Genomic DNA, 14,169 nt, shown 5'->3' with positions numbered 1-14,169 from the left:
TTTGGTTTGCGCAGCCCAGCGCCGCGTTTCTCACTTTCGAGGCCGTGAGCGAGAAGCTACTCATGCATGTCTAGCTGTTCTGCGTATGCGGTAGCTTGATCGGTTGCCTACTTGCCTTCTTTACTTCTTTTAGCCTGTGATTTGTACAGTTGTGTCTCTCTGTGTTGTGCAACTGTGCGTGCACGATGATGCAATGGATGGTACAGCTGTTCGTTAATGGCGAGGAGCTCGCAAAGAAGCGATGCGGGTGGTAGGAAGAGAGGACGGACAGCTCGGCGTGCACGGGGATGCTTGTGTGCGGCAGATGGCGGTAAGCCCTTTTCTCTGCAAGTGGGCTTTGTAGCCGTCCATCCAGGCAAATGGAGTTCGATGATACTTGAGGTGTTGGTGCTTCATCTTGGCAAACCTTGTCAAAACTCTCAACTAATCACTAGGATTGTGCATGTGATTACAAACTACGAGATGATTTTTGACAGTTCAGATGAACTCAGGCCCAGGTGCGGTTGCGATGACAAACGCGAGGTGAATATGTACAAGCCGTCGACTGGGACGGATTAAAACACTGATGATTAGTGGTGAGCAGCGACTTTCTCGTTGCTCATCTTCTTCCTGCAGACTAGCTACATCTAATGATATGCCACACATGATTACTGGTGGCGACTCTTCTCAGCGCTCATCTTCCTACTTTCCTGAAATGGGACTTGAGCTCCTGGGCGACGCAGAACATCGTGTCCATGGTGTCCTCGTCCAGGTGCGCGTCCTTGACGCCGCCGATCGCCAGGATCGTCTGCAGCCAGTCCTCGTGGAGGGTGGAGAACTCCGCTCGCCCTTCGCTCGACCTGAAGTTCCCCGCGATCCTCGACTTCATCATCTCGCCCGCGACCGCCGCCTTCTCCACTATGGACTTTGGGATCCCCGCCATCGCGGCGACCTGCAGGCCGTAGCTCTCCGGGGAGGCGCCTGACGCGAGCCGGTAGAGGAAGGTGAGCTCCATCTCGCCGTTGCCGCCGCTCCTTGGCCTCAGCATGCAGGCCATGTGCTGGAGGCTCACGTGGGGGTGGGAGGCGAACTCCTTGGTGAGAGGGTGGTAGTGTGTGGCGAAGAGCAGGCGGCATCGCACCTGTTCCACCAGGTGCCGGAATACCTGAGGCAAAATACAGTCATCAGAAGCACGAAATTGTTTGTCAGAAAATGGATACGATGTGAAAACAATGAGAAAGCACACGGTAATGGCTGATATGCCATGTTGAACGTACGAAATTGATCGGTTTTCTGACTGTCCTATCAATGGCTGATATGCAAAACTATTCCTTCCGTCCCATAATATAAGATCGTTCTTGAAGCTATGTAGCCTACTGATACGGACAGTGACCTTAAAAGACACGGCGACAGCATCTACCATGAAAAAGGCATACTGAAGGGTATGGCAAGCATGGTGATGTAATGGATTGAAGGAAGACTTACAGCATATGCAATCGCATATCCATCAAATGTGCTAGTTCCTCTGCCAAGTTCATCAAGCAAGACAAGAGAATCCTCAGTTGCATTCTGAAGAACAGATGCAGTCTCACTACATTCGACAAGAAAAGTACCTGCAAGACCGCAAATAATGTTGTAACAATCCAAGTTAGGGTCATTGTCATCTCATACCTCATGATTCATGGTACGGCCAAAAGAAAATTGACAAGTGCTTTAGAAGTTAATATTGAGAACCCATGGATTTACTCAACAGATATACCATGTAAAAATAGCTATATAATTTATGTGCAAATGTATATTTGACTATACAAGTATCATTTTATTGGGAACCAGTGTCAGAATATATTATTTATGCAGAACAATAAAAAATAAACCCATGTCTGACCAGATCCAGTTGTAGGACAACCCATATAAAGACCTTATCCATTTTTAACTCCTGTTTTGCGCCAAAAGCAATAGGATTTGCAACACTGATTACTTACTTTCTCCAGACATAATCCGATCCGTTGCGCCTAGCCGTGTAAAGATGGAGTCTGCAAGGGTCAATTCACATGATATGCAGGGGACATAACAGCCAAGCTGCAGACAAGAAATTCCATTTATACATCCAAATAGGGAGCCCAGGAGTTAACAAGCAAAAGGGTATAACCAGATTTATTTATACATACCTGGGCAAGCACGATAGCCAAGCAGGTAGCGCGCATTATTGTAGATTTTCCTCCCATATTTGGACCAGTCAACAACAATGCAAAGCGATTATGACCCGATAAATCCTGGCCAAGAGACAAATCGTTTGGTACAAGCCCAGTTCCACTTTCTGCAAAAGCATATGGATGCCATAGACCCTTCATCCGAAGTATAGGCGATTTGTCTTTCAACAGAATACATGGTCTGCACATGGTGCCAAATGATGACAATGCCATTGCTGCAAAGGACCTAAGGACATCAACAGTGCTGATGGCATTGATTACCAAAGACCATTCGGTAGCTTTTCCAACAAAATGTTCCACTAAATTAGCGAAGGTGGTAGCATCACCGTCTTTGATATCATGATCCTGTCAAAAACTCAAAACACACAATCAGTACTGTGGAAGTCCAAAACACAGACAGCAAATACTAGAAAAAGAAATGACCGCTTCTTAGATAGATAGCGTCCGAAGAAATTCCCAGCATATTCATACCTGGTACTGTTCAAAGTCATTGCGTATATCCTCTTCAAACTGATGAACTAATTCATCAAGAGAACTCAGGGTTGGAATATCAACTGATTTTGACAGCGCTGGGATGCCATGGTCATCTCTACGCAAGGCACTTAATAAGTCAATTCCAACCCGGAGGCCCTTGATAAGCATGCCAAACGTTTTAATCTGGAAAATGCAGAAAATTTGCATGTCATTAGCAGTAGTGTAGATACAAGAAAGGCAAACTTCATAATTTGCAAAAATGGGCATCTCATTGATTGAATCTAATCCATACAAAAGAGAACTTTAAGCTACGATAAGCTTAGGACTGGGAATGAAAAAGAAAGAACAACCACTAACCCGCCTCTTTAATATCTTTTCACCAACAAAAGGCAACAGGACAGCAGATGTTAGCCCAACAGTAGATCTGATTCGCCCAAGTAACCTCTCAAGGTCAGGAATTTTCCGGAGATAATAAAGTGTAATAGAGCCTACCCCACAATGTTGGATGAAACCCTCAACAACATCAAGCCTTCTATTTATAGCATCGACATCTTTTAGTGGATGGCATATCCATCTTCTTAAAAGCCGCTTACCAGATGCGGTTATGCAGTGATTGAGGTGCTTGTACAGAGTACCTAAAACAAAGTAAATATAATACAAAGTTTATCTGTGTTTTTATGTTTGGATATGTTAGGAAATTGTCACAGCAGGCTGCAAAAATAAGTAGAGAAGAAAATAGGTAGAAGGCAAACTCCTACCTGATGAGCCACCATCAAAGTTATTGCCGAAAATCTCCAGGTTCACAAGAGTCTGACCATCCATCCTTAAACAAGTTTGGTACACATTGTAAGGTAAGACTTCCCCATTTTTTAGAGCATCGTCTAGCTGTTTCCAGATTGTAGCTTATCAGAACGTAAACAGGCAGTCTTATGAAAACAATCGTTTCCCAAGCAAATAAAAAAAGAAAGGCAAGCACATCATTTACTCTATGATTTGTGCAAACAATTTTTTGACATTATACTAGTTTAAAACTAGAACACCTTTGCACATATAACTTGTGAAGTTGATATGGTCAGCATAGAAAATGAGAAAAAAAATTATATATTAAAGAAATTACATACTCCCTCCATTCCAAAATATAGTGCGCCCGCGCTTCCCGAGGTCCAACTTTGACCATAAATTTAATCAACGAGACCAATTGCGGCGGGAGAAAAAATTATATAATTGAAAACTTTTTTCGAATACGAATTCACTGATATAATTTTTGCTCCCGCCGCAATCGGTCTTGGTAGTTAAATTTACGGTCAAAGTTGGAGCACGTGGATAGAGGAAGCACTACATTGTGGAATGGAGGGAGTACTAATTAGTTGTATCTAGGAAACAGGAAAGTGATGTCTAATGACAGTGTTCTGAAGCAATTTGAAGTGTTGCTGAAAAGGAAAATGTTGCAACAGAGGCACTCGGAGAGAGAGAGTTGGATTAAGATAAGTATACCATAAGTCTAGTCAAATGACCAATAAGTCCACCAAGTGCAAAGATAACTGCATCTCGATTCACTGAATAATCCAATGCAGATAACCAAGAATCTGTTGATGCTTTAAAGTATCCTTTAGAATGTACTAGCATTTGAATTTGTGAGGCATCAGAGAAACCTGTCCCAGGTAGTGGGGTCAGTTGCATTTTCACAGAGCCTGCAGTTAGAAGAAAGATGTTTAACAAAGAAACCAGGTGAAAATAGAAACTAAAAGAGCAAAAGATTACAACATTTTACCTGCTGAGGCATATTTTATCATTGATTTACGACTTTCTCTTGAGAGGCCTGGCAAAAGAAAACAAATATTAGTTCTTAATACATCGAGATTACAAGATAAAAGATGTACTGACCTGAGGATTCATAGATTATCTCCCTCGGGGAAACCTGAAAAAGCATGCTGATGAATGATCATTTCTGATCTGTTGAACCAAAGCAAATAAATTGCTACAGCAAAGCGCCTACCTGCACCAGCAAAGCCCCCAAAGCTGCAGACGAATCATCATCTTGAAGTGAACCAACCCAGATTTTAAGTGCAGCATAATCTAGAAAAGCAAATCCGTAGACCCGAGAACCATTAGAAGCTAGAGTAACCTGAAAATTCCCAAAAAAAAAGGACTGGCTACATTAGGTCAACATCACCTATGAAAAATGTTGATAAAAGTAATTCAAGATGAATTACAGAATTTGTGAACAAATTGCAGGACAAAACTGACTCGTAAAATCTAGGATACATAACACTGCATGTTTCACAGGGACAGTGAAAATATCATTTTACTAAAACAATAGCTGAATTAAGTATCAAGATTGTCTTCTGCAAGTTACATATATTTCTACTGCCACAATATTTTACATGTTTATACACAGTGATCAACTAGACTTAGATTTATCACTATGTTTCTATGTAAATTTATTTGGTCATTGTGTCCAAAGACCACGAGTTTGTAGTTCTTTCCTGTCTTTTGAGGAAATAGTGTTCTTTCTATTATCAGATGGTTAGCTTTTGTGGTAGTATTGTGTCTTCTCATGTGCGTCAGATGAACATACAAAACATTATACCAAATCATATTGCCAAATGCAATGTATTGCTTTGTTAAAAAAGGCAAACCTCTTTCAATGCAAGAAGATGAACAGCATCAGGCCCTATGTTGCTGTCAGCTGCAGTTGACGGTGTGGATACATGAGCTAACTTTCTTTCGATAACCTTGCAGGAGTACAAAAAAAAGTCACACTTATATACAGTCAATCTCTTGTAACTTGAAAGGACGTGCATCCGTCAATGGAGATGCCAGGGTACATATTAATATATGCATTCAAGTGCTGCTGCACAGACCACAGGTTATGTAACTACTACCTTGATCAATTCTACTACATGTTTTAGACCATGAGAGTGTCTAATGTGTGTGCTTCACCATTAGTTTTGCAGTCACATGTCAATGTAAGTTCTTAAAACTGTACTGACCTCTAAGCTTTTTTATGACAATCTAGTAATAACATTTACACGAGATTAATCAAAATACTATTGCGTATATACCTCCGTTTCTAAAATCTAAATATATGACTTTTTAGAGATTTCAATATAGACTACATACGGATGTATATAGACGTATTTTAGTGTGTGGATTCACTCATGTTGCTCCATATGTAGTCCACATTGGAATCTCTAAAGGGCTTATATTTAGGAACGGAGGGAATAATATATTAGTGGTCAAAGTTTCAAAGTGTTGACTACACACATTCTGAAAGGGCATCCAAAAAAGAATGGAAGTGGAAAACTTACTGAATTTGGTCCTCTAGATTTCGCCTGTGCTGCAGATTCCATTTGTTCTATCCTTCCAACTTTATATCTGGAGGGAAATGCTAGATTGATCAGCAGTCAAACCACCAAAAGAAATAAAAGTAGAGCAAGAAGTAATTTATATCCAGTATTATAATGGATGTGTCACATCACAAATCATATCATATACATTTCAGTATACAAGGCCGCTTCATTTTTTTTTATGTCTAATTTTGACCATTAAATTTACCAACAAAAAGTGAGTTATATGCCACAAAAAGTATGTCAATGTATACACATTGGAAAGAACTTTCCAATGATATATTTTTTATGACATAACCCGTATTTTGTTGACCAAAATTATAAGTCAAAGTTTGACACGAAAAACCAAAGTGGCCTTGCATACAGAAATGGAGGGAGTACTCAAATATAGCGTTCAGATGGAACTAAATGCATTTTGCAGCTGAACAGATATAGTTTTTTTTTCACAACGACACTGGCACAGAAACCAATAAGGAATCAATCTTGAGTGCATTTCTCATATTATAATCAACAACAATACCGATAGAAACAAACATATGGCCTATCAATACCAACCGGAAGAACTGTGCATGAACTTGCTGATGTTCAAGATAATTTTAAGATCAAAATGCTGAAAATGAGCAAAGCATAAGGAGACTAAGAAGTTTACCCCCGAGCTAAAAGCTTTTCAACAGCATCGTCAATCCCACTCTCTGAAATACCAACCTTCACATAAGATGAACAAGTCAGCCTCATGTACCACAGCGAGAGTGTTTACTAAAAGGCTGTATAAAACTCCCTTTTCTTCAAGAGTGTTTAATACAAAAGCATTAGTTGAAACAGAACATGAAATGCTACTATAGTGGCCAACAAAATATGAAAAAGACAAGCTGCTGCGGATAGACCCTAGAGGAAGTGGTGTATTGCCAAAAGCTTGAAGCAATGTACCCAATCATCTCCAAAATGCCAATAGAACTACATTACCGAGAGTATTGTCTAAATAATACAAAATAATATAGCGTACACATGATATTATAGGACAAATGATCTAGCAAATGATACTTATTACTCAACCAACAAGCAACCATGAGGGAGTATATATTAGCAGGGTCAGCACAGCAGACATTCAGACATCAGAACCAAGCATTCCAGTGGCAAAATAAGAATGGTCACAGTTTGTGACTTAAGTTACCTGTCGGCATTTTCCAACCCCACTAATAGTCATTTTCCAATCAAGTTCCTTTTGGCCGATCTCAGCATCTACTTCATAGAGCTCATAAAACTTCCCCTACACATACAGGAAAAACACTTCTGTAGGTTATATATCTCAAGTAGCAGAAAATAACTGGTCAACTTAGATAATTTTGGAGGTCAGGGGAGTCTGGGAGAGGGATCAAAGCAGCATTCAAAACTGTGAGGTGTAAGCAGACTGAGAGGATAAGAACAAATGAAGGAACCCAAAATAAAAGCAAATAACATTTTGGACTATTAACCAGAACAAACATCATTCATAAATGTCTAACTTCTGATGCATATGTCAATATGCATGGAGTAATTGAGTAGAACTGTCTAAGTATGAGAAGTAAACAAAGAATTGTGCGGTAGTCCCATGAGAAAAATGCATCTAGTTCATAATTATAGGGTTAGGCAATAGCTCAGTATGACACCAAGGTATGAGAGATACTAGTTAGCATTGCAGTAATCTTTAACGTGATAATCTTACAGATAGTATACTGCATATATGCAGTGTATGAGTCAATGATGATGGAATTTACCACTTTGAAGAAGAGGAGAACATCCATATATTTGCACTTAATAGTCCAGTATTGCTTTTGAGATGTTGACATCTTTCTCAGTGCATCAGGTGGAATAAAAAGAGTTCTCTTGTCATAAAGTGGGTCATCTGGCCGCCTTTTATTTGCATCCCTGATATTCAAAGGATTCAGCCATTCAAATTTACTACGTGCACTTTCAGCCATTTCATCATGAGCCATTTCCCCAGCTGGAGAACAATGAGCTGATTTCACCTTCTTATTTGAACCCCACAAAGGAGACTGACTGTTATTGGCAGTCATGCATTGATCCTGTTGAACTCTCTTCCCACGAGGAGCCACTGCTCGTGTCACTGGAGTTTCTGGTTTCAGAAGAACAGAATCAAGTTCCGGAAACAGTGTAGCAGGTGCTCCAATATGCTTACCATTCATAGATACTGAGAACTTATTCAAGTGGTTCTGCAGCGGAGTTCCATTTGAATCAAATTCCGGAAACAAATTAGTTGCTTTAATGTATGAATGGTCTGAAGACCCAGAGAATAGCTTCTTTGAGTGTTTCGCTATAGGAGTATCATTCGAATCAAGTCCAAGCGGTGTCACTGCTCTAAGGTATTCACCACTAGAAGAGCCCGATGACGACTTTTTCGATGGATGCTGCAAAGGAATTGGATATGAACGATACTCTGATAAAGGTGTATCTGCTCCATGAAAAGGCCCAGAAAAGATTCTCTTTAATGGATCCTGGGACGGTGTTTGTACATCAAATGCTTCAAACACTGAATTAGCTTGAACGTACTGGTTGCTGGGGCACTCTGAGGATAACTTCTTCGGACACTCCTGAAGCAGAGTTGGATAACCAAGTTCAGGGAACAGCGTGCTTGCTCTAACAAATTCATCGGTGGAAGACCTTGCAGAGAACTTCAATGGCTCCTGTGGCGGAGTGGTATCCGTGCTATGTTCTGCAAATAACACAGTTCCTCTGCTATATTTGCCATTGTGCCGTACAGGGAATGATGCACTTGGCTGCTCATTTGAGGTATCTTCATTTCTACCAGGTAAGGCTCTCTCAGCATTTCTAATCTGAGCGGCATCTTTGTTTCTGCAACAAACACAAAGAGCATCACCATGATGGCACAGCAAAAAAAAGTGTTCTCCAAAATAAGCAGAAGATCTGCCGATGCAAACAAACAAACAAGAAACTTTAGGGACCAAGAAGGCAATAACATACACCTGTCATACACCCAATAACACAGAAACAAATGCATCCAACCCAAACAATCCATAGTCCATTACAGCAATCCAAGCTTGCACTGAAGTGAAGGACGATTAGCACAGTTAAACACTGGACCCAAAATCCAATAAGCTTAAGGCTAGTTGCAATGTAGATGGAGTGAACCACATGCAAAATATGAATCTGCAATCAATGGTGATGTGTATTAGACCAGATTCTTCCTTTCGATTGTACGGAACAGCTTCCAACCTGAAGTTTACTTTGGTTCGCAAAATTATGGTGGATCATCTATCCATGCTCAAAAACTACAACCATGTGAATCAAAACATAGATAGATCACATAAAACACCATCCAACAGCCAGGAGACACGGTCAGTAAGCAAATTGGAGTTAAGAGAAACGGATTTAGCAGCAAGCATGGCGACTGATGAGGACAACGCAATAGCAAAAACAAACTGACTAACTGAGGATGACAACGCGGCCCGTAAACTATCAGGCACAACACATGCAGTGGCCAAACACCAGTCGCGGTCAGCAGCTAAGCCCGTCAAAAGACAGCGCAACTGCAAACTCGCATCGATCTCATCCCTGCTGCTACCGGCCACACAATAGCGCTACCCGCAACAAATGAAGCCACGCCAGAATTTGGGGTTCAAGCAATTCCAGCAGAATACATGTGGAGACCAATGGAACGATAAATCGGCCGAATCGGCATCCACTATCAAGCGGCAACCACCTAAGCGAATGCGCGCGCGGACCCGTTAGCCAGATACCGCGGCAGCTAGCCCAATCAAACGGCACCCAAACCCGGACAAAACCCTAGGACGGCGGGAGCTGCATTGGTCGCGTACCTCCCCTGCGACGGCGGCCGCACGAGACGCTCCATGATGCCGTCGACCGACGACGCGGCGGGGGGGCGCGGGGGCCTCTCGGGGGTCCTGCCGGCGCCGGGCGCCTCCTGCGCCGGGCCCTGGCGCGGGTGGAGGAAGGGGAGGATGGACTGCTGCTGCTGCCGCCGCGGCTGCATCGCGGTGGCCGGGATTCGATTCGAGGTGGCTCCGTCCGGGCGGGAGGAGCGGGGTTCTCTGGGAGGTGGTAGCGGAGAGGGGAATGGGAGGGAGATGAAATTATTTGGGGGAATTTCCGAGCGGGAAATGCGAGCGCGGTGGAGAGGGGAACTGGGTGGGGGTTTTCCGCTTTCAATCCCCGCCGTCTCGCGTCTCGCGCCCTGCGTGCGGGGAAGAAGAGAGGTTTGGGCCTAGGCCTGAAAGCGTTGTGCCAAATCGGCGGCCCGGGCTTCCAGCGCGCTCCTCACACGATGGGCCCCTGCATTTGTTTCGGTGGGATTCCTCTGACGCCATCAAAACAGGTGAGCTTGTCTCCAAAATAAAAATAAAAATAGATGAGCAAACACCAACTCTATTATATTAGCCCGTTAAAGGGCTGCCCAATAAGCTTAGAGGTGTTCTTATTATTATTATTTAGAAGTTTGATTTGATGATATTTTCCTAAAAAAATGATTTTAGAAAAATAAAAATATATACTGGGAAATATTCATTTGCCATGTATTGATAAAAGTTCATGGTGTGTTAAGAATGTCCACAGTATTTTCAAAACATATTCATGTGTACAAATATAGAACAAAATTTAAAATGAAAAAAAAGGAAAAGGAAAGGGTGAGAGAAAAGAAAAGTAAATCCGTGCAAAAGCCAAAAGAACCAAACAGAAACCAGTTTAAAATTGGAGGAAAACTAATAAGGTTGAAAATTCCGACAAATGGCCTTGCCTAGGAGGCTGTTATGACCGGCATATTAGGGGTTTAGCCCAATGGGTTGTGGACCAAGTTATTTTATCATTATTAGGGGCTTAGCCCAATTATCTTATCGTTGTTATGATCGTTTACTTAGGAGTCAAGTAAACCTCTCTATATAAGGAGAGGAGATGTATCAATCTAATCAAGCAAGAAGCAATCATTATTTGCTCGGCTTCCCAAAGGGAGCCGGGAGACTTAACCCTAGCCGCCTCTTGCGCCTCCGCCGCCTTTTCTTCATCGCGCCATGGCGCCCCGCCGCCGGCAGCCGCTATCGCATCTCCGTCAACCCTCCCCCTTCCCGTACAACCTACGCCCTAGACCGGGTAGGATCCTAGCTCCTACCAGAGGCACACATGTGGGCGGTCGCCCTCCTATCTAATGCAATGGACGCCCGAATCGGAATTCTGATCCTAATAAAAGGAATAGTTCGAACAACATCTACTACTATCACTGAAAACTTTGTGTTAGTATTTACCATCTGTATTAGCCTTAAGCTTTTACTAGAACAAAAATACCTTGAGATAGAAAGGAAAGCAAATGTTATAACTCGCTTGCCTACAATTGTTCCGCCCAGTAGCACACGATTCACAGGGAGAGGTTCCCAGTGCTTTTTTTACGATTTATGCATTGGTTTTTTATCTAGTTTCCATGTGCTCTAACGCTTTCCTTTTGGTTTTTTATGGTACATCTGTTTTTATTTTTCAGACCTTACCAACTTTATTTTTTTATTTTCATTATTTAATATATTCCTGCTTTTTTTAATTACCCAAAGTTTTTTTTTAAAAATCAAAATTATATGTGTTGAACACTTTTTCAAATTTCCCTTTCTATTCTTTGTGTATGTTTTTATTTATACTATATGAACGCAATTTTAACAACAAGCCCACATTTTAGACATTGCTCCTTTTAAATTACATTACTGTTTTACTTAAAAGATATGAAAAAAAATTAGATCGCATGAAACTTTTTTGTAATGTTCTTATTTAAAAATTATAGGAGCATTTTATAAAATTCTTGGAACACTTTTAAAAATACATTAACATTAGAAAAAAAGTGCATCTAACACTTTTCAAAATTATAAAAGAAACTATAGTTATATGATTGTTTTTACAAAATGCATCAAACACTTTTCTTAATGACGTGATTTTTTTAAATGTGTTGAACACTTTTTTTAATAACGTGATTATTTTTCTATTTACAAGCAGATTTATAAAAATGCATTGAGCACTTTAATTAATCAATTGAATATTTTAAAATAAATGCAGTAACCTTTATTAATTAAATGATCATTTTTATGTTTTCCTTTTATTTATTTTACTTTTTCATTCCCCCTATCTGTTGTTTATCTAAAATAGACATATATTTTTACATAAGAATATTTCTTCAATTACATGTCGAACATCGTTTTCTAAATATATGCTAAATATTTTTTTAAATACATGCTAAACTTTTTCCGGATACACGTTGAAATTTTTCACTGAACTCGTTGAATATTTCTAAAATATATGATGAACCATTCCGAAATGCGCCAACACTTTTTTAAAATTTCATAACAAATGTAAACATTTGTTTACATTTCTGTGTACATGAATAATGAAAAATATCAAACAAAAAAGAAAATATAGAGAAGAAATAAAAACTACTCCCGCCGTTTCTAAATATAAGATTTTTTAGAGATTCGATACATACTGCATTCATATGTGTATAGATGTATTTTAAAGTGTAGATTCAGTTATTTTGCTTTATATGTAGTCCGCATTGAAATATCTAGATGGGTTATATTTTGAAATGGGGGAGTAATAAAATGGAGAAAAAGATCAACCCTAACGGGATTTATATACATTGTAGCCCTATTGTTGACCCGAGAAGTTTGAATTCCATATATTTTTCTCGTTTGGAAAAAGAAAGAGGTCAATAGACAAGGTGGTGTAGTACGTTTGGCCACACGTTTTCCCTACTCTTATTTTAGCCTTTTCGCGAAGTGTCTAAATACGTGAACTACGGCTAGTGCATCATTTTTTTTTTGAGGGAACGGCTAGTGCATCATTTGCACCACAAGGCGACCAGACCAGTCCACCTCTTCTAGTACGAGTACCTTCTAATTTTTTTAATTTTTTTGCGGGGTTCTAATTTTTCTTTCGTATGCACATTTTGACAGTTTCAATAATCTTGATTGATGGTGACTAGTCTAGTCTACTAGAAGTTCTCATCGGTGACGCTTGGCCAAAGCCAAAGCCAAAGCTGACCTGATTCGATTTGGACGCGGCATCCTCGTCCCAGCCACGTGGAAACACCGCAGAAGCTTCCGAGCAAACGACTTTTACGTACGCGCCTAAGCAAAAGGCCGGCAGGCACGTTTGACCGGGAACCAGACCCGTAACACCCTCCCAAATCCTATCCCGCTATATAAACGCGCCAGATCCACCGCCTCTCCACCAAGCACAAATTGGCCACGACCAACACCCACAGCCCGGATCCAGATCTTGTTCTAGTAGCAACCTTCTTCTGCGTCGGCGGCTCACAGGGAAGGGAAGGACTCCACCGTCGAGCCGATTTTCGGAGCGGATCGTTCGTCGGTCATCAGGCGATGGCTCGCGCGGCGAACGTCGACGCGCCCGCTGCCGGCGCGGCGCAGGGCGGGGCGAGGAAGGCGGAGGGGTTGGCGGCCGTGGCCGGCGACGGCAGGAGGGTCGACCAGGCCGTGGCGTACCTGCTCATGGCCGCCGCGCTCGCCGTCACCTACCTCGTGCACTGATCGGTCGATCGGTCGACGGACGACAGTCGGCAGCTAGGAGAATTCATGTTCGTGTGGCCTCATCTTTGTGTAGATCTTTAGCGAGGAAAAGAAAAGGGATTCTATTACTTTTGTATCTCTGTAGCTAGTTGGAATCAGTTAGATTCGTAGGTGAATCGCCTGTTCGTGTCGTTTCATCCATGTTCGTTCTGAAGGTCTCTTGACATGTTCGTGGTCAGGCCCAGTTAATTGAAGAACTAGGTTGACGTCTCCCAATCCTGCCCAAGATCGTTAGCCCTAAGCGCCACTGCCCACGTGTCGCTCTCATAGGCGGCTCGGACGGCCGCCTCATCCTCCACCACCAGCGCCTCTCCTCCCCTCTCCATGGCGATTGCACTTGGAGCAGCGGTTTTTACATTTTAGTAAACCGCACGCATCATTAATCAATGAAAATGATAAAATCCAAACGTCAGATTTTTTATCATGACAAATCGAATATTTTTATGAAAATTTTAGTTGTCAGAATGACTAGTTTAGTTGACAAGCACGATAATTTTTTGGCAAAAAGCAAACACACGGAACACACAACAACTTTAGAAAAATTAAGAGTTGACAAATGTCTTGAAA

The 14,169-nt window shown here is 41.5% G+C and overlaps 1 protein-coding gene across 2 annotated transcripts; it reads right to left on the bottom strand.

The window, feature by feature from the left end:
* Positions 1-395: 395 nt before the first annotated feature.
* On the bottom strand, positions 396-10,215 carry LOC125542999 (DNA mismatch repair protein MSH7). Of its 2 annotated transcripts, none has more exons than XM_048706245.1 (17): positions 9,847-10,215; positions 7,768-8,863; positions 7,185-7,280; positions 6,663-6,718; positions 5,975-6,041; positions 5,303-5,398; positions 4,660-4,788; positions 4,548-4,581; positions 4,435-4,482; positions 4,158-4,354; positions 3,422-3,548; positions 3,021-3,298; positions 2,661-2,846; positions 2,148-2,534; positions 1,962-2,058; positions 1,465-1,592; positions 396-1,144 (listed from the first exon to the last, which is right to left on the bottom strand). In XM_048706245.1, exons 1-17 carry the CDS (start codon positions 10,020-10,022, stop codon positions 674-676), a joined length of 3,669 nt encoding a protein of 1,222 aa, XP_048562202.1. In that variant the 5' UTR covers positions 10,023-10,215; the 3' UTR covers positions 396-673. The 2 variants fall into 2 exon arrangements, with proteins under 2 accessions (XP_048562202.1, XP_048562203.1); XM_048706246.1 differs by having other exon boundaries at positions 3,156-3,298.
* Positions 10,216-14,169: the final 3,954 nt, after the last annotated feature.

Source organism: Triticum urartu, chromosome 3, assembly GCF_003073215.2.
Source record: "Triticum urartu cultivar G1812 chromosome 3, Tu2.1, whole genome shotgun sequence".
Classification (NCBI taxonomy): Eukaryota; Viridiplantae; Streptophyta; class Magnoliopsida; order Poales; family Poaceae; genus Triticum; species Triticum urartu.
The sequence above is the reverse complement of the archived record's forward strand: the minus strand, read 5'-3'. Positions and strand labels throughout refer to the sequence as shown.

What these genes read in the sequence shown, in the direction of transcription:
- LOC125542999 (XM_048706245.1), bottom strand. Translation starts at nt 10,022, where the DNA reads ATGCAGCCGCGGCGGCAGCAGCAGCAGTCCATCCTCCCCTTCCTCCAC. An exon ending in TCGGATTATGTCTGGAGAAA is followed by an intron (nt 1,593 to 1,961) that starts GTAAGTAATCAG and finishes GCGGTCTTGCAG; the next exon opens with GTACTTTTCTTGTCGAATGT. An exon ending in GATATGCGATTGCATATGCT is followed by an intron (nt 1,145 to 1,464) that starts GTAAGTCTTCCT and finishes ATTTTGCCTCAG; the next exon opens with GTATTCCGGCACCTGGTGGA.